Raw genomic sequence first — 23,347 nt, 5'->3', positions numbered from 1 at the left:
TCTGAGGGTGCCATTAGGGTCTGATTCGGGGTGATCAGGAGCGCATCCCCCCAGGGTCCCTATATGGCACCAGCACCCCCCAAACCCACCCCCCAGCCTGGATGCAGGGGCAGGCTCACCTGGCTGGGTGATGGTGACGGTGACGGTGGTGGCAGTGGTGATGGTGGCAGCGGTGGCCGGGCTGAGCATCCCTATTTGTAGGGCTTGGCGATGGTGACGTTGTCCCTGTCACTGCTCCCATGGGAGACCATGGCCTCACTGACGGCAGCGCCCTCCTCCATTGGATAAAGCCAGTGCCCATCACATCCTTCCCTCTCAAATCCCCTCAGGATGGCACCCAGCACCCCTCTTTTGGGGGTCTCTGTTTCATCACCCAGGGGATCCCTGGGAACGGGCTCAATCCCCAACACGGCTCCTGATGGCTGGGAAAGGGCTGGATCCAGCCCAGATGGTGCCCAGCCCCATGGACAGCACAGCTCTTGGTGATGGATGGGGAGCAAACTCTCTGCCTCGGTTTTCCCACCCGATATCCCCACTTCTCCCCCCATTTTCATGCTCATCACTCCCAAATCAATGCTGGCAATGGCCACACAGCCCAAAGCCACCGGCTCCAGGGATGTGACACAGGGATGGGGCTTTAGGCAGGATCCAGCCCTGGATTAGCTCCAGCTGCTGCTCGTGTCTCTGCTGTTTGCACTTGGAAGCAGCAGATGCTGTGGGGAAAGGTCAGGACAGCTCCAAACACCCCTGAAATCCCTCCATTGGGAAGGCAGGGATAAAAGGGAAAGCACATCATTAATAGGATCATGGAGCAGCCGGGATGCAGGTGTTTGGGGTGGTCCCTGTCCCCAGGGAGAGCATCCATGGGGGGTGAGTGTGAACCCTGCATCCCAGGAGGGTCCCTGTGTCACTTTAGGATGTGATGTACAGATCCGGCCAGAACCCCCCAAAGTCAGGAGCCAGAGCTTAGTGATGATGATGTTGGGGTTCACGGGGGGCAGGTGATGGATGATGGCAGCAGGGGGGTCATTAAGAGGGGGTGTTTTGTGTTGTTTTGGGGGTCTCCCAAAAGACTGGGATTGAGATGAGCTGGAGACTGAGATGAGCTCTTAGGCAGAAGCTCTTCCCTGGGAGGGTGCTGAGGCGCTGGCACAGGGTGCCCAGAGAAGCTGTGGCTGCCCCATCCCTGGCAGTGTTCAAGGCCAGGTTGGACACAGGGGCTTGGAGCAAGTTGATCTAGTGGAAGGGGTCCCTGCCATGGCAGGGGTTGGAGCTGGAGGAGCTTTAAGGTCCCTTCCAACCCAAACCAGGCTGGGATCTCTTGAGATGCTACAAGAAATAACCTGAAATCTCCTCCAGCACCTCGGGATGGAGGGAAAAGCCTGCAGCATGCTGTCAATCAGAGATGGGCTCATAACAGAACCATTTGGTTCTGTTACAGATCAAGACAAGAGAAGGGTCTGGGCGCCACCTGGAAGGAGACACAGAGCTCAGACCATGTGGAGCCAGCCAGAGCCTCCAGACAGCAGCATCCTTCACTGCTGGGGTCAGCAGAGCCACTGTGAGCATCCTCACCTCAAGGCCACAGTGGTCCCATACCCTGCAGCAGGTCCAAAACCCATCACCAACCCCATGGATGTTTCCTTCAGGAAGCAAAAACCCTTTTGTTTTTCTGGGGTTTGGGGCTATTTTTGGGGGTGAAAACCCCAACAGTTGCTGCCACCATGATCCTTATGGTTTCCAAACCAGCAGCACGTGGTGGCTTGACCCTGAAGGATGAAACTATTTGCTTTGGCTCCCAAAACTCGCGTATTTACATCGGATCTAAGGAAGCTCTTCCCTGGGAGGGTGCTGAGGCGCTGGCACAGGGTGCCCAGAGAAGCTGTGGCTGCCCCATCCCTGGCAGTGTTCAAGGCCAGGTTGGACCGAGCCTTGGGTGACACGGTCTAGAGTGAAGCATCCCTGCCCACGGCGAGGGCTTGGAACTGGAGGAGCTTTAAGGTCCCTTCCACCCCAACCCATTCCATGGTTCTATGACATTTAGAGCCATGCACACACACGGAGAGGCTTTTTCCTTTGTTCTCCTGGTTTTTAAGAGCAGAGAAGTGTTTCCCCCTCTCCCTGCAGGCCCAGCACCCTGTGCCCACGGGTTTGGGTTGGTTGTTGAGATGAGACCCAGGCTCTCTTTTCCTTCTGTTTTTTGTTTTTTTTTTTTTAAAAAGGCTTTTACTCCCTCCAGAGAGAAAACAAGAAGAGATTTACAAAGCAAACCCCAGCCTGCCCCAGCTCTCGGGCACAGAGAGGGGGGCACCGTCTCCATCCAAACATCACGCTGTTTAATTCCCCAATAGAGCATTGGAAGAAAAGGAGCCAACAGTATCCGCACTAACACTTTGCTACATATAAAATCTCCAGCTAATATGAAGCTTATGGTACCAACCTCTAAAACAGTTAAGATATATACACATATTTTGTTGGTTTTTTGGGGGAAAAGGGGTATATTAACAAACAGAATATTACAAAATATTAAAGAAGGCAACTCTTCTGTCATGGGATTCGGGGTGGGCTCCTCCTTGTCTTCACTTGAAGTTGGCGTAGTCTGAGAAGGCGTCGATGTATTCCTGCACCACCTTGTAGCAGAATTCGTACTGTTCCTGGGGGATGCAGGGAGAGCACAGGGTTAGAGCAGGGAAATCCACTGCTGAGGCATGATGTGGTGCATGGAAGCGTTGGAAACGTGCGTAGATGAGGCCAACAGGGATGTGGGTTATGGGGGGCTTGGTAGGGCTGGGTAAAGGCTGGACTTGGTGATGGTTGGGACTCTTCATCAGGGAGTGCAGTGATAGGACAAGGGGGGGCATGGGTTCAAACTGAAACAGGGGAAGATTTAGGCTGGAGATAAGGCAGAAGCTCTTCCCTGGGAGGGTGCTGAGGCGCTGGCACAGGGTGCCCAGAGCAGCTGTGGCTGCCCCATCCCTGGCAGTGTTCAAGGCCAGGTTGGACACAGGGGCTTGGAGCAAGCTGCTCTAGTGGAAGAGGTCCCTGCCCGTGGCAGGGGTTGGAGCTGGAGGAGCTTTGAGGTCCCTTCTAACCCAAACCAGGCTGGGATTCCGTGATCTTAAAGGTCTTTTCCAACCTAGCTGGTTCTGTGATTCTGTGCTGGCCTGTGGGAAGCTGGGACCAAGCATGGTCAGGTGTCCTCAGCCCAGACCAAGGGCAGGAACTGGATTTCCACCCACCAGCAGGTCCCACCTCTTGTGCCACCCAAACCTGGGCTGCCCACGCTCCTTGCTAGAATGCCATCAACAAGAGAAGCTCAGCTTTCCCCTTCCCCTCTTCGCTCCTGTTTTGATCCTTAAAGACCTTGTTTTAAATCCCTGAGCATCTTTGCAAACCGCTCTTGCAAGACCTCACCTAGTCCTGCCTGCTGCAGTGCTCCCTGCATGCCCAAGCTGTGCCACAGCCTCTCCTCAAGCCCATAAATACGTGGGCTTTGGCTGAGGATCATGGAATGGTTCGGGTTGGAAGGGAGCTTAAAGCTCCTCCAGCTCCAACCCCTGCCACGGGCAGGGACCCCTTCCACTAGAGCAGCTTGCTCCAAGCCCCTGTGTCCAACCTGGCCTTGAACACTGCCAGGGATGGGGCACGTCTCCAAGGAGGTTCCTAGAGCTTGTGTCAGTGCTCTTAAGGGATTTGATGCCCTCATCCAGCCAAGCTCCACTCTTCCAGCCATCCTAACAAGAGGATGGGGAGGTACCTCCTGACCCACCTCCGCCCCTCACTCTTTGATGGAGAGATGAAACCCTCAAGCAGGGGTTGAGTGCTCAATGTTGAGTCCCCAGCTCGCTCCTGTGGAGCTCTGGGGTGGCAGGAGGAGCCGTGGGGGCTCTTACCAGTGTCTGCACCATATGCGGCCTCTGTAGTCTTAAACTCTTCACTGTCTGAAAGACATCGAGAATCCCTTCAGCCTTCACCCGCTCCAGGACAGTGCTCAGGGCACAGAAGGTGCCTGTTCTTCCTGCTCCGGCACTGCAAGACAAAGCAGAAGGTAAAGGACACATCCTGAGGCTTGGGCTCAGGGGACAATCCATAGGGAAACCACCGGAGGACTGGAGGAGCCACCAGTGCTGCCCCAGCCTCTCCCAGTTTAGCTCTACAGGACCAAAGCCTCCTTGCTTAGCCAAGGAGGAAAACCTTGGGCTGCTCCTCCTCATCCCAAGTCTTCTGGGGGACCTTGGACCATCATCTCCCAAGCTCCTCGTAGAGCAGGTCCCCATGGAGGGGTGGCCAAGCCCTGCTCCACACGGGCTTTACCTGCAGTGCACAGTGATGGGGTGGTTGCCAGACTGCTGCTGCTGCTTCTGCACAGCCGCGATGATGTTGATCATTCCCTTCCCATCCCCAGGGATCCCAACTTCTGGCCAGCCGTGGAAATGGAACTGCCGAATCTGCCGGCTCTTGTTTTCCTGGTGGGAGAGGACAGGTTGAGGTCAGGAAGAGCCACACCATGAAACCCAGCAGCTCAGGGCGCTGGGAAAACCGGCTTGTGAAGGGAGGGCATTCCCACGTCATGGAGCAGGGCAGGATGTGGGGAACCAGGAGCAGGAGGGAGGCTGGGTGGTGGGCACAGGGATGGGGCAGAAAAGGATGAAGGCTGCTGGGTGGCAGCAGGGAAGAGGGATGAGAAGCAATCAGCCAGACTCTTGGAATGGAAGGTAAGCAGAGGGAACAAGGTGGGACTGCAGGGCATGGACACTGCTTTGGGATGATGGGGACATGATGGAGCTGAAGACACCAGAGGGAAGGCTCAGCTCTTTCAACAGGAACCACAAAGCACCGTTAGTGAGGGTTACTGAGGGCCAAACCCAAGAGCATCCATTGCTCCCTGCAGGGGGAAGGTCAGACTCTTACCCTGGTGTTTGTTACCAGCAGGTCCCGCACTGTGTAGCTCTCGCATTCCTCCTCCTTTTTCAGCTCCACAGTGATGTCTCCATAGGACACGGAGCCATCAGATGGCCAGTACTGGGCACACTTCTCCTGCGAAAGCGTTAGAAGAGGAGAAAGCATGAAGAACCTGTCTTTTCCCATGGGATTGAAGAGAACAAGCCTTCTCCAGGGGCCGGCATGCCCAAAACCAAGTGGGATCCCATGGGTGTGCTTTGGAGAGGAGCAGCTCACTGCACCCAAGAGTGCTTTGAGAACTGAGGGTCCAGAGCTGATTCACTGAACATCTCCCCACCCTGGGTCTACAAACAACTGGACTCTGCATTAGAAGTAGAGACTGAAACCTCTTGCCTGACAGAGAAGAGGTGACACAGCACCCACCACGAGTAGGGCCATGGGGAGAAGATGAGGGGTGACACGGATTTACTTTGCTGGGGCTTAAATGCAGCGATCCCCTGGTGCTTACCTGGCCTCTCTCCTCCAGCTCCGTCAGCATCACTATGGAGCAGGATTTCCACTCCCAGATCATCCTCCAGAAGTCCTCTATCGTGTGCTGCAGCGGTCCTTGGCTGGCGATGTAGGAGTCCTTCTGGCGATAACCCTGCACCAAGAACGGGGACAGCGGTGAATGGCAGAGCCTGGATGCTGGGAGCACTGGGAGGAATGCTCCTGGAGATGACTGGGTTACCAAGAGCAGTTAAATGTGGGGAGCATCACGTCTGGCCATGGAATGACCACGGAGAAACCCGCTCTCACAGTGGGCTGTGTCCCCAGCACGGGCATTACCCCACCACTGCTCCCCAGCTGAGGTGCCATCAGCCAGAGCTTTACCGTGGTAGACCTTTGCTCATAAAGAAATGCAGCAGGAGGAGGAGGCTCACATCCCCTGCACATGCATGGCCTCATCCATCTGGTGAAGAACCCAAACCATTTGGGTTTCCAGCACTCCTAAGAGATGTTGCAAAGTGGAGGCTTGCCCCATTCCTGGCAGTGTTCAAGGCCAGGTTGGACACAGGGGCTTGGAGCACCCTGCTCTAGTGGAAGGGGTCCCTGCCCGTGGCAGGGGTTGGGACTGGATGAGCTTTAAGGTCCCATCCAACAAGAAGCACTCTGGGATCTATGATCTATGCAGCCCAGCAGCAGGTCTGGGTGACTCTGCCTCTTCCTCCACCACAAAGAGCTCCTGTTTCCAAGCCCTTCCGATGTCCCCTGTGCCCTCGCTGCAGACTGTGACTAAAGCTGCTTCGTCATTTGGAACTGGTCATTTAAGCAAAGTTCAGCAGAGGCAGGAAATTGAATCCTGGACAAAAATCTCTTCCATGACATTTAAGCTTTCTGATGGCTGGAGCAGAACACAGAGGCTGTTCCTGCTGCGCTGGGCCGGCTGCTCACGCAGCCGGAGCAACCCAGAGGGACCAGCAAAAGAGACTGCAGGGAGCAATTAATTTGGGATGCTGTAATTGGGAATAAGCTGGTTTTACCAGTTCAACCCATGGCAGCGATTGTCCTTTGGGGGGGGAAAAATCACCCTGCCATTAGGAGATGGAAAGTGGACTAGAAAAGAGCAGGGCTCCATCAGGCAGCCAGCCCTAGCATCACTGCACCAAGATAAACACTCAGATGAGATGTCCCCCTGAAGTCAATAGGATTACGCACAAGAAAGGGATGTGCAATCACTTACCTCCTCCTTGGAGTGAGGAAAGCACTTAACCTCTCTGCCTCACCTCCTCCCGTCACCCAGACAGGTATAATGGGATTGACCTGGGTTTTCTCAGGGGCTTTGGGATCCGTCTATTGCTCCATTACCTAATCTAGTGGATGTTGTCTGACCAAATGAAGAGCGCTGGAAAGCAATCATTGCCATGGCTACGGGCATCTGCTCCTCCAGAGCCAGCATCGGAGCCCAGAGTGGAAGTGAGACCAAGGTTTGGAGGCTCAGCTCTCCTCTCCTACATAGAGAGGTTTCTTGGAGAAAGAAACCAGCACCATCCAGTGACACAAAGCAAAGTCAAGTGGGAAGAGCCTTATGGAACCCAGAGGAGAGTCTGGGGACAAATCCTTTCCATAGGAAGCAGTGTGAGGTAGAGTTTCCACTGGGAGAAGATGGAGAGAAGGTTAAAGAAGACTCACGTCAATGAAGGACGCGTTTACGTAGTCTGTGTTCTCTTCACCTCTCTTCACTGGAATGATTACTCGGTTGAACTCATCTGAAACAGAAGGGAAACGACCTGAGCTCTGAGGAGCACCTTCAAAGCATGGCTCTGGTAACCAGGCATGGCCTTCAGCTGGGATGGCACCAAGCCCGAAGTGAGAGGATAGACGTATGGGAAGGGGAGCACTGCGTTTACAGCACCTGACTGGGACAAAGAGGCTCAGTTCTACCTGAGCCACCCACAGCCAGCTGCCCAGAACTGATTCTTGTATCCCCAAGGATGGAGACTCCACAACCTCCCTGGGCAACCTGTGCCAGTGCTCTCCCCCTCACACTCAAATGTGTTTCCTCATGTTTAAAGGGACCCTCCTGCGTCTCAGTGTGGGCTCATTGCCCCTTGTCCTGTCACTGGGCACCCCTGGAAAGAGCCTGGCTCTGTCCTCTTTGCACCCTCCCCTCAGGTACCTACAGGCATTGATGAGACCCCGCTGATCCTCTTCTCCAGGCTGAGCAGTCCCAGCTCTCTCAGCCTTTCCCCACAGCAGGGATGCTGCAGCCCCTGCATCATCTCTGTGCCCTTCACTGGGCTCTCTCCGGTCTGTCCATGTCCCTCTGGCACTGGGGATCCCAGAGCTGGACACAGTGCTCCAGGAAGGATCCCCTTCCTCTACCTGCTGGCAGTGCTCTGTCCAATGCAGCCCAGGACACCACTGACTCCCTTTGCCACAAGGACACGTTGCTGGCTCATGGTGAACCTGGTGTCCACCAGGATCCCCATGTCCTTCCCTGCCAAGCTGCTTTCCACGCTGGTGCCTGGGTTGCTCCTCCCCATGGGCAGGACTTGGTGCTTCTCCTATAGGAGTTTATGAGGTCCCTGCTGGCCCATTTCTCCAGCCTGTGTCCTGTGCCCACACCCACCAGGCACACCCGACCCAGCAGACAACCAGCTCTTACATGGAATTATCTGAAGCACCCTGTTCTTCTTCATGTTGGCCGGCAAGTTGCCTGTTCTCATCTTGTCATTCTGAATCTTGATTGAAGTGAGCTTCTGCAGAGCAAGGAGCAAAAGCAGAGGCAGCTTTCAGCACCAGGCAAGCACCCGGTGGCCCCCAGAGCATCACCTGAGCAGATCCAGCAGGACAACAGCCAGGCTCACCTTAAACTCCTCTTCCAGGCCATTGCTGCTGGTCCCTGGCACTTTGTTGTAGATCTTCTGCAGGTGGATCTCTAAGGAGGTCACCTCCAGCTCTGTGTCACCGTAGAGATAATGCTCCAGAAGTGCTTGGTAGATGAACACGTACTGCATCTGCAGGGGTTGCAGGGAGGAGCCATCAGCCTCTGCTCCACGCTCAGTGAGTGCATCCCAGTGCCCACACACACTGCCTGCGAGCCCACTACCCCGCTGCCCACCCGTGCTTGTGGGGCAACCTCTGAGACCTCAGAGAAGTGGGTAACAACCTTCCTGCTGCTGTGTGGGGTCTGGGGCCTTATTTGCTACATCAGCCAAAGCTGACACAGCACAAAACCTGAAGGCTCAGGGGGGACCTGATGGCTCCCTACAAGTGCCTGACAGGAGGATGGAGCCAGGAGGGGCTGGGCTCTGCTCCCAAGGAACAAGGGATGGGACAAGAGGAACCGGCCTCAAGCTGCCCCAGGGCAGGTTTAGATGGAGCTGAGGAACAATTCCTGCCCCAGAGGGTGCTCAGGCATTGGAACAGGCTGCCCAGGGCAGGGCTGCAGTCACCATCCCTGGAGGGATTTAAAGGATGTGTAGATGTGACACTGAGGGACATGGGTTAGGGGTGGCCTTGGCAGGGCTGGGAATGGTTGGACTAGATGAGCTTAAAGGGCTTTTCCAACCTTTAGGTTCTATGATTTTATGAAGGGGATTAAAAAGAGCAGGAGCCAGTCAAAGGCTCCTGATGCAGCATCCTCCAAAAACCACAGAATCCCAGACTGGTTTGGATTGGAAGGGTCCTTAAAGCTCCTCCAGTTCCAACCCCTGCCACGGGCAGGGACCCCTTCCACTGGAGCAGCTTGCTCCAAGCCCCTGTGTCCAACCTGGCCTTGAACACTGCCAGGGATGGGGCAGCCACAGCTTCTCTGGGCACCCTGTGCCAGCGCCTCAGCACCCTCCCAGGGAAGAGCTTCTGCCTAAGAGCTCATCTCAGTCTCCCCTCGGGCAGGTTCAAGCCATTCCCCTTGGCCTGTCCCTGCAGACCCTTGTCCCAAGCCCCTCTCCAGCTTTCCTGCAGCCCCTTCAGGCACTGGGAGCTGCTCTAAGGAAACCTAACTGCAGGGAGCAAAGCCCAGCCCAAAGCTCAGCCCCACACTTACATCTGTCTGTACCATCTGGCAGCGCTGAGCCCGGATGCGGCTCACGAAGCCGTAAACATCCACCTTCCTCTCGGCGTGCATCATGTCCAGCATGGCATCGATGACGATGAACGTGCCCGTGCGTCCCACGCCAGCACTGCAAGGGCAGAAGGGACAAGTGGTCAGCTCAGCAGCATCGGGGTCCTCTGTGGGGCAGCCAGGAGGGAGCCTGATGCTTCCCAGCGGTGAGCAACCAGCAAGATGCGGTTTGGAGATGAAGAGCTCCTCGGGGTAGCCTGGGTGTTGGAGATTGATGCACACAGCATCTCCAGCTGCTGCCATGACCCCAGCGCATGAAGGCAGAGAGCAAAGCCTAAGGCAGCTATGACACCCAGAGTCCTTCTGGGCTGCCTGCTCCTCCCAGTGCCTGCTGCTCCTTCCAGTGCACCTCCAGCATGTGAAGCTCATGGGGAAGCCTCGTTTCTCTGCTGGTAACTCAACCATTAAGGAGAAGAAGAAAGGTGAGGCCAGCAGATGCTATGGAAAGGCAAAGCTCTTTTGCCAGCTGCTTCCTGAGAAGGAAGGTGGAAAGATGGACTTGGGAGGTTGCAGATGTGATCATCTCTGCCTTCAACCCTGGGCTTTCCCTTGTTGAAACATGGAGAGCCTCTGCGGCTCCCCCAGGCTTGCTGCTGGGCCTGAAACCACTCCATGTGGGGTCAAACACCATGGTCCTTGCTCCCTTCTTCCAACTGCCTTCTCACAACAAGGGATGTCACCCTGTCATGCCCAAGGCCAGCAGGGAGCCAAGGGAGATGCCACTAATACCACCACTGGTGCTTGGCTTGGCTCCCTCAGCATCCAGCTAACCCACTTGAGCAGCCAGCTGGAGCTGTAACGCCATCCCATTGCTGAATCCAAAGAGCTCCTTCCATTCACATGCATTTTTTTTGAGCATTCCCATGTGGAACATCCTCCTTTAACACAAAAGAGTTAAGTAACAAAAAGGCCTCGATGCCAAGACCCCTTTTAGTATGAAATAGCAGCTGGTTTCCAAGTGACCCAGGAGAGGTCAGTCGTGGCCAGGACTTACCTGCAGTGCACTACAATTGCTCCTGCGTATTGGGGGTTACACGTCTTCACCTTCTTCAGGAACTTGAGCATCCCGATGGGGGTGAAGGGGACCCCGAAGTCGGGCCAGCTGGTGAAGTGGAACTGTGTCACCAGGCGCTGGGGCTTCTTGTTGGTGACATCCCCGACCTGCAGGGGATGCAGGTTAATGACAAACACTCCCATTTCCCTTCTTTCCCCCCCCCAAAAACAAGGGGCAAAGGGAGAGCGACAGCCCCAGCGCTGAGCTGGGTGGCTTCAGAAGCACCCACAAGTTGAAAGGGCACAGACCCAGGCTCTGGGGCCAAATCAGTCTCTAACAGGAGGACGTTTTAATGACCCAGCATCACATCCCACGTCCTAGGGGTGAGAGGTGCCAGCCTGGACATGGCTGGGGCTCCAACCTGGCTGAAACTGCCACGTTTCATTCCCAGGGAGCTGCCACTTCACCCATACCCACACCTCTGCCCATTGCATCCTCATATTAAAGGCAGAAGAGGAAACTACACATGAAAGGTGAGGGGTCAGGAGAGCCCCGCTCAGTGTCCAGACAGGTTTCCAATCTCCAGCTCTTCCTTGCTGGCCTCCAAGAGCATAAACAGTGACTACAGCATCCAGAGCCTCCTTGGAGGACAAGCAACTGCAGTGACAGATGGGAAAGCAATCAAAGCCAAGAGTGGATTTTGCCTTGGCTCGTGGGATAAATCTGATTATTTGCAGGCATTAAGTATCTGTGGGTGAGAGGAGGAACCAGTACTGGTAACAGCAAGTGCTGTAAGGACTGACTTTCAGCCTTGGCATCCATCAGCTTCCCTGCTCTCTGTTCGGTGCATACATGCAGGGAATGGGATCCCAGGTGTTTAAAATGGGTAAATTCTTAATGGTTCTGGTTAAAAGTGGACAGCCTGGACAAGAGAAGGCTCCTGAAGGGGAGACCTGAGAGCAGCTCCAGTGCCTGAAGGGGCTGCAGGAAAGCTGGAGAGGGGCTTGGGACAAGGGATGCAGGGACAGCCCAAGGGGAATGGCTTGAACCTGCCAGAGGGGAGACTGAGATGAGCTCTTAGGCAGAAGCTCTTCCCTGTGAGGTTGCTGAGGCGCTGGCACAGGGTGCCCAGAGAAGCTGTGGCTGCCCCATCCCTGGCAGTGTTCAAGGCCAGGTTGGACACAGGGGCTTGGAGCAAGCTGCTCTAGTGGAAGGGGTCCCTGCCCGTGGCAGGGGTTGGAGCTGGAGGAGCTTTAAGGCCCCTTCCGACCCAAACCAGGCTGGGATTGTATGAAAAGAATCACTCCTTGGAGGATCTGAGCACCACACCAGCCCCTGTGGGATGCCCAGTGCAGAGGGGTGGGATGGGAGACCCGAGCCTCAGCACCTGCTGGATGCAGAACTTCCGCACTGTGTAATCCACCAGGACAGTCACATCCTCCACGGACACTCGGATGTTCCCATATGTCCAGCAGCCCTGATCCGGCCAGTACTGAGCACACTTGCACTGTGGGGAGAGAAAACAGAGCAGGGTGAGCTCTGGTTCCTCTCAAGGCTGGGACCAGCTCCAAGGCACGCCCATGGGCATGAGATGCGCTGGATTTGGGTGAAGCTGGGTTAGATACCAGCCCACGAAGCCTTCTGGTACCCACCTCTTTCCTCTCCTTCAGGTTGGTCACCATGACAATCGTTGCTGTGTTTTGCTCCCAAATCATCCTCCAAAAATCATTCACTGTTTCTTCCTTTGGTCCTAAAGGGAAGGTACAAAGGAACATTATCTTTGGGATCGACCCCTCAAGTGTTGGGACTGAAACCCAGCGTGCGAAGGCACATGTCAGGATGATGCAACATATCTTTTGCCAATAGATGTCAGCACAGGAGGTGCTTTGGTGGCTAACCCAAGGAACAATCCCATCACACAATGGCTGGGCTTTCTGGATGTGTTTTATGATCAGGAATTCCATTTGTAGCCCAAGAAGGGGAAATCAGACAAATGGAGCATGGAAACCACTTGTCCGTGGTCACCCAGGGCAATTGTGGCCACATCAATCAGTCTGCAGAAGTCCTACCCTGGGGTCTTGGCCTTTAACCATGAGATCCCACCTCAATGAAGCACAAGCACAGATACCTGCTGCCTGCAGACACGGAGCTAACTCAGCCTAAGGCTATGGTGAGCAAAGAGAGCAGCAGAGCCAAAGCTTCACCCCAGTCCGGAACCACTGATGGACCAGATCCAGCCTTCCTTCCGCTGCAAGAAGCCAGGCCAAAACCACCATGGCACCCTCCAGCAATCGGTATTGCACAGGTAGGGATGCTCTTCCTCCCCCAGAACTGACTGCAAAAACCATACTGAGAACAAAGCGTGGACCAGCCAGGCCTCCTTTGGAGCAGGGGAGCTCTGCAAGGCGCTGGGCTGTGGTCAGACTGGAACAGCTTCACACAGCAGAAGGTCCCCAGCCCAACTGCCACCAGAGAGAGCTATGGGAAGCCCCAGGTGTTTACCTTGTGCAGCAATGAACTTGTTTTTCTCTTGGTACCCCTATGGAGAAAAGGAGAAGAAGGATGTAAATGGAAGATGAGTACCTAACACAAGAATCATGAGATGCATCTACATCATTAACAGCCAGAGCATCACCTGCTCTGCTGCTCATTTCCCTGTGCAGACGGAGCTGCAGCCCCTGAGGGGAGAAACAGCACCACCAGCAGGGCACAAATAAGGGAAAATCCCTGTGGAAAGGGCTCTTGCCCCACAGCAACGCTCCACAGGCTCCCGTGATGTGGGAATGACCCAACTTGCTGGCACACAGCACTAATGAAGTGGTACCTGACAGTCCTTCTGTGGAATCAGACTCTGCATCCAGAGCATCACATGGAAATCAGGATTAACCACTGAGAGATGGGGCTGTTGAACTCATGGGGATTGATTCTGTGTATTCCCTAAGGGGCATTTATTTACTGGTGAAGAAAGGACAAAGCTCTTTTGGGCCTTGCTTTTCTTCATGTTCCTCTACCTCTAAGTCTCCTTCACATTACCCTTCCAACTTATTGGAGCTATATGATCATAACTACAGATAGAGGACATATCTCTTCCTGGGAGCAGAGCAGGGCAGTGTTGCTGCTCTTTTAGCTGGGTTCCTTGGTATCTTTTTCATACCCTTCCCACATCCATCCCTGCAAGCTGGGAAGTACCAATGATTAACTGATGCCTCATCGGCCATTAATCAGAAACTCCCATCCATAGAATCCCAGCCCAGTTTGGGTTGGAGGGGACCTCAAAGCTCACCCAGCTCCAACCCCTGCCACAGGCAGGGACCCCTTCCACTAGAGCAGCTTGCTCCAAGCCCCTCTGTCCAACCTGGCCTTGAACACTGCCAGGGATGGGGCAGCCACAGCTTCTCTGGGCACCCTGTGCCAGCACCTCAGCACCCTCCCAGGGAAGAGCTTCTGCCTAAGAGCTCATCTCAGTCTCCCTGTATAAATTCCTGCAGGATCACTTCCCAGACCCCTTCCGAAGCAGCCAGCTCAGCTTTGCAGCTCCCCAGGGAGTTCAAGTGCTTCTCATTATTAGAGGTGGGAAGAGATGGGACTGTGGCAAAGCAGCTGAGCAAGGGCAGAGCTGCAGCTCAACTTGAGTTCTGGCTCTCAGTCTTTTCCTCTGACCATACCCAAGGCATAAAGTGAAGTGCAGGGAGCTCCACCACAGCCACACAAAGGTTATGACATCAAAACCCAGCCTCATGTATTGCTCTGGAGGTGCTGGCGAGGCACAGATCACACCCCATGAAAGCCCCATGCACCTGATGGGACCAGGCACCACCGATCAGAGCAGAGCCAGGGGGAATTTCCCCTTCCAATGCCACAACTCACATTAATGAAGGAGGCGTTGATGTAGTCGGAGTCAGGAACCCCTTCGACAGGAGTCAGGTGAACCCTGGAATGATCATCTGCAGGGCAATGAAAACTGCATTAAACCCAGCTCCCTCCACGTAGCTGCTATGTGCTGTAGTGAGAAAGCCAGGTCCTGGAGCAGAACCCAGGCTCTCCTGCACACCAAACACCTTTGTGCCCCCAGATTCTTCTTGCTTAAGGCTGGAGAGGTTCCAGACCTCACCCAAGGACACTTCTGCAGAGGGCACACACGAGGAGGTCCCCATCCCACCCAGCAAGAGCTGCTGTTTTGGCATTGCCCATTTCCCTTTACTTTGTGATCCTGGCTCCAGGGATCTCCTCTTCATGGGCACCTAAAGCTGAAGCAGATGCTGCCGCCCATCTGGGGGGTGAAGTGACCTCAACCATGCCCTTGTCGATCCCCAAAACAGGAATAGGGAGCCCTGGAATGTTCACTGGCCATGTCCTTCCCCCCCAACCCCAACAGCTCTGATACTCACAGGGCAAAATGTTCACATATCTGTTCTTCTCCTTGTTCTCCTCCTTGGAAGCAGCTTCACACGTGGCCTGTATGGGACACGCTGGGAGAGCCTGCAGTGGCAGAAAACAGGGTTTTCCACGATGGTCTTATGGTATGGCATAACACAAATGCATCCAAGCATCCTGCTCCTTCGCATGTGTCCCTGTCTCCACCCGAGCAGCAGCTCCTCCTCCTCACCAAGCTCAAGGTGACCATTTAAACAGCATGGGCTGGACCAGGGAGCGCAAACCCCATCCAGAACACATCTGGAACCTCAGGACCCATGAACACGAGGTGGCAGCAGAGCCTCTGGCACCAAACCCAGCGATCCAGGAGCTCCCTTCTGCCTGCTGAGAGTGCCTCTGTTCACAGTGATGCTCAGGGTGAGCCGACTGCAGCCCCCATTGCCTGAGCACAGGCAGGGATGGGAAGCAGCACCCATGCAGGGAGTTGTTCTTCACCCAGCAGCACTCGGGGTTGGGGTGCTGTGGGGTCACGGGTGATGCTGTCCCACGTTCCACACTCGAGCAGAGGAGGTGCTTCCCCAGCACTGTTGTTCCACATCCCTGAATAGAAGGAGGATGAGAACATACAGGAGGCATTCACCATCCCTTCCTCCAGCTGACAGCAGGGACGTGCCTCGGCTATGGAAGTCTTCAGGGTAAGCAAGTATTTATAACCCCCAAATCCCTTCCCTGGGCATTCAGGGCACCTCTTGAGTTTCACTGGAGCACGGCCAGGGAGGGTATCAAGTTGTGCAGCAGCTGGAGAGGGCTGAAGGGCTTCTTTTAATCTCAATCATGCTCTGGACCAAAGGTTTTAGGTGTTTGCTGGTGACACCTTTGCAGTGCAAGCAAGCAGATCAGTGCATCTGCTCTCATCAATGATGCTGATGGAGAGTCCAGCTCCTATGTTACGTGCTGTGATACTCCAGCTTGATATTTAGCTCTGTTCCTCACCTCAGCACTGCTCTGCCTGCATCTGTATTGCCAAGGTGAAACAGGTTTATCACCACAAGAAGCTGCAGAGCTCAGCAACATCAAGAAGAGGTTGTAACCATCTCACAAGAGATGCTCCAGCATCGTGGGATAAGGACAACACCTAAATTACTCCCTGCTGATGGCCAATTGTTGTCATATAGAGTGTCATCATTCTGGTTCAGGGTTAACAGCTCCGCGAAACAGATGGGGATGTTTCTGTTTGTCAGAGCTCCTTCTGGCTGTTGGTGGATTTAAGCCATGAGGACTGGGTGGAGCAAGAGCGAGCTGGGGAGGAAGCCAGCAGGCAGGGAAGCTCTGGAAGACCCCAAGACATCCAACACACCTCCCGAACCCACTAAAACATAACCCCCCAGTGCTGCTTGCTACAGAACCCCTGCTTTCTGTGCTGAATGTGAAGGGTAACAGCTTGCCCACCCTCAACACCAGATTCAGGGACAGTATCAGTCACAGAATCACAGAATAGTTAGGGTTGGAAAGGAGCTTAAGATCATCCAGTTCCAACCCCCCTGCCATGGGCAGGGACACCTCACACTAAACCATGGCACCCAAGGCTCTGTCCAACCTGGCCTTGAACACCACCAGGGATGGAGCATTCACAACCTCCCTGGGCAACCCATTCCAGTGCCTCACCACCCTAATAGGAAAGAATTTCCTCCTTATATCCAATCTAAACTTCCCCTGTTTAAGTTTTCACCCATTGCCCCTTGTCCTGTCACTACAGTCCCTAATGAAGAGTCCCTCCCCACCATCCCTATAGGCCCCCTTCAGATACTGGCAGGCTGCTATGAGGTCTCCACGCAGCCTTCTCTTCTCCAGGCTCAACAGCCCCAACTTCCTCAGCCTGTCTTCATACAGGAGGTGCTCCAGCCCCTGACCATCCTCGTGGCCTCCTCTGGACTTGTTCCAACAGTTCCATGTCCTTTTTATGTTGAGGACCCCAGAACTGCACACAATGCTCCAGGTGAGGTCTCACAGGAGCAGAGCAGAGGGGCAGGATCACCTCCTTCGACCTGCTGGTCACGCTCCTTTGGATGCAGCCCAGGATACGGTTGCTTTCTGGGCTGTGAGCGCACACTGAAGCCGGCTCATGTTCATTTTCTCATCAACCAACACCCCCAAGTCCTTCTCTGCAGGGCTGCTCTGAATCTCTTCTCTGCCCAGCCTGTAGCTGTGCCTGGGATTGCTCCAACCCAGGTGCAGGACCTTGCACTTGTTAAACTTCATAAGGTTGGCCTCAGCCCACCTCACAAGCCCTCTGACTACCCCTGAGGACAGGCAGAGCATCCCTCCCTCCCCGGAGCTCCCAGATAAGCTCTTCTGAAGCACAGCATCCAGCGCTGTCACTTCACGGACTCAGTTACCCCTTGGGTTGACGTGCCACCCCTATGCTAGGTACCACTGCACCTCCTCGCTGATGCAGCAGCGCTTTTGTCCTTGCTCTATGCCAGCGGACCAGCTTTCACCTCGCTGTGCGACGTAAGCCCCACGCTGAGAGCATCCCACGGGGTTTAAGGGCAGGAAGCAAAGGGACTCACATTGAACTCCTCCCGAAAGAGCTTGTTGTCGTCTGCCATGCGGCGGTTGATCTCCTCTTCCAGCTTGTCAACGGGCAGAGGCGGGTACTTGCGGTTGGTGCTGGGGGAGCGGGCGAGCAGCGGCATGCTCTGAGGCTCTGCAATGACATCTGCGTCACAGGTGCCCACCCAGGGCTCGTGGGTGCCTAGGTGGGCACAGGGACCTCACGCACACTTAGGGCCCCCTCCCGTTTCGCTATTCCCAGGTTTTCATGGAATCCCGGACTGGTTTGGGTTGGAAGGGACCTTAAAGCTCATCCAGCTCCAACCCCTGCCATGGGCAGGGACACCTGCTGGGAACCTCACTTCCAAAGAGACATTGAGGTGCTGGAGCTGGGCCAGAGAAGGGCACTGGAGCTGGTGCAGGGCCTGGAGCATAAGGGTGATGGGGAACGGCTGACGGACCTGGGGGGGTTCAGTGTGGAGAAGAGAAGGCTCAGGGGGGACCTGATGGCTCCCTACAAGTGCCTGACAGGAGGATGGAGCCAGGAGGGGCTGGGCTCTGCTCCCAAGGAACAAGGGACGGGACAAGAGGAACCGGCCTCAAGCTGCCCCAGGGCAGGTTTAGATGGAGCTGAGGAACAATTCCTGCCCCAGAGGGTGCTCAGGCATTGGAACAGGCTGCCCAGGGCAGGGCTGCAGTCACCGTCCCTGCAAGTGTTCACACAGCGTGGATACGAGGCCTCAGTGCCATGGGGCAGTGGTGGCCTTGGCAGTGCTGGGGAACGGTTGCACTTGATGAGCTTAAGGCTCTTTTCCACCCAAGTTGATTCTATGATAACATGAAACACTCAGCACCCTGGGATCAAGCATCCCACTACAACAGAGGCAGCGAGATCAGGCAATGAGGACCAAGCCATCAAAGGTGGGGCATGGAGACCACCTCAATTCACCCTTGCCCACTTGGGAAGCCTGGCACCATCGCTGAGACATAACTCCCAGATGGACACAGTAAAGGTGGCTGCTGCTTGCGGCTCCCCAGTGAAGCCAGGAAAGGCCACACCAGGGTTATACCAACACAGCTGATGCTCTATGAAGTTCACACCTTCATTTACAGCCATGTAAAACAGGCAGGGAAGGTCTGAGCTGCCAACGTGAAAAAAAAGGTGCTGATTTCCAGTTAGCACTTGCCTGAAGGTGTTTATGTGGAAGGAGCTCAGAAAAGGGACCTGAACTGAGCTTAAGAGGTGGTGGTTCCTCTTTAGCTCTTACTTTGGCACCTACACGTTGATGGAGATGCCCAACTTCAGACCTCCATGGGCAGCACTGGCTCAAAGCTCAGGGACAGACGAGTTTAGACATTACAGCAGGCTTGCACAAGACTTTAGAACTGTATTTATGCATCTTTAAGAGGTCCAAAAAGGTTTTAATAAAGGACAAAGTGTATTCCCTGCTTTCTTTTGTTTTGTGTTGGAAAGGACCTTAAGATCATCAGTTCCAATCCCTGCCATGGGCAGGCACACCTCACACTAAACCATGGCACCCAAGGCTCTGTCCAACCTGGCCTTGAACACTGCCAGATTCTCTGGGCACCCTGTGCCAACGCCTCAGCACCCTCACAGGGAAGAGCTTCTGCCTTATCTCCAACCTGAGCTTCCCCTGTTTCAGTTTGAACCCATCACCCCTTGTCCTGTCCCTACAGTCCCTAATGAAGAGTCCCTCCCCAGCATCCCTATAGCCCCCTTCAGATACTGGAAGGCTGCTCTGAGGTCTCCACGCAGCCTTCTCTTCTCCAGGCTGAACAGCCCCAATGTTCTCAGCCTGGCTCCATACAGGAGGTGCTCCAGTCCCTGATCATCCTCGTGGCCTCCTCTGGACTCACTCCAACATTCCCTCTGTGAGATGCATTTGTTCTCCCTGTGTCCCACCAACGCAGGCCTCACCTGCATCATCCGTCCGGCCGTTGGACAACCGAAAGGAGTTGGAGTGACTCCCTGCTTGCTTGTATTTCTTGAACCTACCAAAGACAAAGGAGAGGAGAACTTCAATAGAGACCCACCAAGAGGTCCAGGATGAGAGACGCAGCCATGAAGGGGTTTTCTTTTGCTTTGGTGGCTCCTAGAGGCTACGGGACCTCTAAAATCCTACCTATGGCTATACCAGTGAACTGACCACAGCTGGAAAGGCTTCAGGAGAACAGAGTACGGTAACAGCCAGGAGGAGAAGCTTTAGGACTGCTTCCTACAGAGGACACCCCAAGGAGCTGCTGCTGCATGGGCTGATGCAGCAGAGCACATCACCCCCAGGTTGATCTGTCGCGCAGCAAAGCCCTTTCTCCACGTGCTTTTAACTTGAAGCAGATGCTCACGCTCCGCTTGCCTCCAGTTATGGGTTTTGCTGAATCACTGGGCAGGCAGCAGCCAACAGAAACCCTTTCTTCAGGGCTGGAAGCCAAGCAGGGAGGACTCAAACTCAACTCCTGAGGCAAAGCTCTCATCAGGTTCACTGCTGCGAGGGCAGGCCCCGAGCCAGGAGGCGAAGGGGATTTTTCCATTGCTAAGGAAATGGGTTTTTCTTTGCCCTTTTTGGTTTTTTTTTTTCACTATTTCATCCCCAAAATGGTGAGTAATTTAAAAAGTTTACTGCAGGTGAACAACCACCCTCTTCTAGCTGAGCAGATACGTGCTCAGGAGCTGGGAACGCTGCGTTCGGAGCAGTGTAGATGCTTGGATGGCTTAAAAATGGACCTAAGGTGGCTTTGGAATGCTATAGAACCAGGTAGAGCATCACCTAACGCTCCTCACAAGCTCCAGTCGTAGGGTGCTTTGCAGCGGGAGCTGCACAGGCACAATGTGCAGGTCTGGTTTCCAAGACAGAGCTTGGCTCGGGACGTTGGATCACGTTTGAGAGCAAGATGGGAATCAAGGAATAACACACCCAGTTATACAAGCAAAGGAGTTTCTGGCTCTAGTGTTGTGTTCAGCTTCCCTGCATTACTCAATCCAACACCCTTAGCACCAGCAGGAAACCCTACTGACTACTTAACTGCATTAACAGGGCTTCAGTTTAACCTTCCCTACTAAATATGGCTTTATTGAGGAGCAGAACAGGCATTGCCCCACTTTATAGGGAAAGGAACAAGCATCATTTACTAGATAACCCCAAACCACATTTTCATTATCCTTACAGGTTTCTTGTGTCAGACTTTAGCTTAGGAAACAGCACAAAGGCTTATCCCTGTGCATTCAGTGATGAATTCTTGCCAAACAAGGGGAATCAGCATGAAAGCATCTCTTACCTTAACATGTACAGCACAATAATAATAAATACTATGACTAGGAGGGAAGACAGGGCCACCATCACAGCTATAATTGGAGTCTCATCTGCAAGAGGAAGAGAAAGGGCTGGTTATCAACACTGAAACATCCAGTGCCATTGTTCAACAGGGCACAGATGTAGCTTCTGCTTGCTGGAGCCAGGCTGAGAGAGCTAGGATGGGTCAGCAAAGAGAAGAGAAGGCTCCTGAAGGGGAGACCTTAGAGCAGCTCCAGTGCCTAAAGGGGCTGCAGGAAAGCTGGAGAGGGGCTTGGGACAAGGGCCTGGAGGGCCAGGCCAAGGGGAATGGCTTGAACCTGCCAGAGGGGAGACTGAGATGATCTCTTAGGCAGAAGCTCTTCCCTGGGAGGGTGCTGAGGCGCTGGCACAGGGTGCCCAGAGAAGCTGTGGCTGCCCCATCCCTGGCAGTGTTCAAGGCCAGGTTGGACACAGGGGCTTGGAGCAAGCTGCTCCAGTGGAAGGGGTCCCTGCCCATGGCAGGGGTTGGAACTGGAGGAGCTTTGAGGTCCCTCCCAACCCAACCCACGCTGTTTGACTACTGAGCTACCAAGAGGCACTCTGGTTTATTTCTGCACTTGTCCCTCTGTGCTCGGAGGTCCAGGACCGTTATTCCAACCAAGAAATGTGATCTTTGTGCAATGATTTGAAGGCAATGACCTAGCAGGGCAAACAAACCCTCCTGGGTTTATTCAAAGACATGAAACCCTCCTGGTTTTGCACGTCTTTGCTCCTTCCATCCTCGTGTTGACATGTCCCCCATCCCAGCAGCAAAAAGCCAAGGAATACATTGGGAAGCATTTCTGCATCCTGCACACTCGGTTGGTGCTTGAGCTTTAGCATTCCCCACCATGAACCTTTCCAAAAGCAAGACTGGGAAGGCAAAGCAATCATGCTGTGTCTTAACCCAACCACAGCCAGCCCTTTCTTGCTGAAACCTCCAACCATAACCATCAGCACCATCCTGGTTGTTGGAGAGGAAGGCGAGCTGCCTTGCCAAGGCCCTTAGTGCTGTCCCCCGCTATCATAGACTCATAGAATGATTTGGGCTGGAAAGGACCTTAAGATCATCCAGTTCCAACCCCCTGCCATGGGCACGACACCTCACACCAGACCAAGTCACCCAAGGCTCTGTCCAACCTGGCCTTGAACACTGCCAGGGATGGAGCATTTACCACTTCTCTGGGCACCCTGTGCCAGCTCCTCACCACACTCAGAGTGAAGAACTTCTCCCTTATCTCCAACCTGACCTTCCCCTGTTTCAGTTTGAACCCATCACCCCTTCTCCTATCACTACAGTCCCTAATGAAGAGTCCCTCTCCAGCATCCCTGCAGGCCCCTTTCACTAATGTATTACTGGACCACTCCTCCTGCCCTGGCTGGTGTTAAGCTCAGCCCAACCGGTGCAGTGCCGTTGTCAGATGTGATTCATGGGCAGGGTGCCTCTGGCAGCAGGATGCAGGAGGTCTGGGGGTTGTTGTGGCTCCCTGCAGCCATTCCTTCAGCCCATCTGCCTGGCTGAGTTAGAGCTTTGCCACCGCAGAGCTAACCACTGCCGTGCTGCCCAGCCTACCCAGCAAAGGCAGGCAGGAAACGGGCTGGAGGGTCCCCAGCCAGCCCTGGGGAGTGGTGCCACCACCCTCAGCCCCTGTTCTGCTCGAGTCTCAGCTCCAGGGGTGTCACACTTGGAATCTGCTTGGACAAGGGACAAGGGCTCCATGCTCTGCTTCCACAGACCTGCAGTGCTGGAGCATCTTCCAAGTCCCCAGCTTGGAAAGCATCAGCTCCTCTGGGCACCCTGTGCCAGGCCTCAGCACCCTCACAGGGAAGAGCTTCTGCCTAAGAGCTCATCTCAGTCTCCCCTCGGGCAGGTTCAAGCCATTCCCCTTGGCCTGTCCCTACAGGCCCTTGTCCCAAGCCCCTCTCCAGCTTTCCTGCAGCCCCTTTAGGCACTGGAGCTGCTCTAAGGTCTGCTTCATGTCAACAGCAGCCCCTCCGCTTTCTGCTGCCATGGTTTTCCTCCCAGTGCTGCTTCTTGGTGCCACAAATTGTGACCAATCCCCCTAGAATAATCCTCCAAGTCACAGCACTTGGAACATATTCATGTTTTTATTAGCATTAATGGTAATATCAGTAATACTAATATCAGGATGAAGCCAGATTTCCCCCCATTTCCCATTTCTTTGCTCTCAGGAGCAGGGATGAACAATGGCAGAGAGACTGCATAGTCAGGCCTAAGCCATGGCAGATCCAAGGGAATTACATTGAACATTTCTCCAGTGGCTTACCCATTACTTTAAATGAATTCACTTGGACCTGGGTCTCTTTTATTCCTCTGCACTAATGTGCATTGACAGTAACTATCACAGAGCATCTCTCTTTTCCTCTGCATCAGTGTGAGCTTGGCACACGCAGCACTATAAAGCTGATTGCCACTGAGTTTACAAAGCTGAAACACCCATCACAGCAATGATGGCAACACCCAGAGGAAGCTGGTTTCTATAGGTGACAACCACAGCGGCTGCACCTCTGCTCTGCCCTCTCTGATACAGTTAAAACCATGAGGAACTGCAAATATTCTGGTAG

The 23,347-nt window shown here is 54.3% G+C and overlaps 1 protein-coding gene across 4 annotated transcripts in view; it reads right to left on the bottom strand.

Annotated features, from left to right (window-relative positions):
• Positions 1-2,315: 2,315 nt before the first annotated feature.
• The window catches only part of PTPRA (protein tyrosine phosphatase receptor type A), a 112,533-nt gene continuing 91,501 nt past the window's right edge, over positions 2,316-23,347 (bottom strand). For all 4 annotated transcript variants that reach the window (XM_061440960.1, XM_061440959.1, XM_061440958.1 and 1 more), the window contains 18 exons: positions 20,727-20,811; positions 19,372-19,445; positions 17,450-17,586; positions 14,894-14,984; positions 14,373-14,449; positions 13,008-13,044; positions 12,158-12,255; positions 11,893-12,012; positions 10,506-10,672; positions 9,434-9,569; positions 8,253-8,402; positions 8,051-8,144; positions 7,075-7,151; positions 5,411-5,545; positions 4,912-5,037; positions 4,315-4,466; positions 3,894-4,029; positions 2,316-2,654 (listed from right to left, as the gene is read on the bottom strand). In XM_061440960.1, coding sequence (XP_061296944.1) covers positions 2,580-2,654; positions 3,894-4,029; positions 4,315-4,466; positions 4,912-5,037; positions 5,411-5,545; positions 7,075-7,151; positions 8,051-8,144; positions 8,253-8,402; positions 9,434-9,569; positions 10,506-10,672; positions 11,893-12,012; positions 12,158-12,255; positions 13,008-13,044; positions 14,373-14,449; positions 14,894-14,984; positions 17,450-17,586; positions 19,372-19,445; positions 20,727-20,811 — 1,967 coding nt within the window. In that variant the 3' untranslated portion in view covers positions 2,316-2,579. The remainder of the gene's footprint in view (positions 2,655-3,893; positions 4,030-4,314; positions 4,467-4,911; positions 5,038-5,410; positions 5,546-7,074; positions 7,152-8,050; positions 8,145-8,252; positions 8,403-9,433; positions 9,570-10,505; positions 10,673-11,892; positions 12,013-12,157; positions 12,256-13,007; positions 13,045-14,372; positions 14,450-14,893; positions 14,985-17,449; positions 17,587-19,371; positions 19,446-20,726; positions 20,812-23,347) is intronic.

This window comes from Pezoporus flaviventris, unplaced genomic scaffold (assembly GCF_033815535.1).
Source record: "Pezoporus flaviventris isolate CSIRO_AGI_PZ_B2104156 unplaced genomic scaffold, CSIRO_AGI_Pfla_v1 ptg000188l, whole genome shotgun sequence".
In the NCBI taxonomy this organism is placed as follows: domain Eukaryota; kingdom Metazoa; phylum Chordata; class Aves; order Psittaciformes; family Psittacidae; genus Pezoporus; species Pezoporus flaviventris.
Note: the sequence above shows the minus strand (reverse complement) of the source record. Positions and strands in the feature narration are given on the sequence as shown.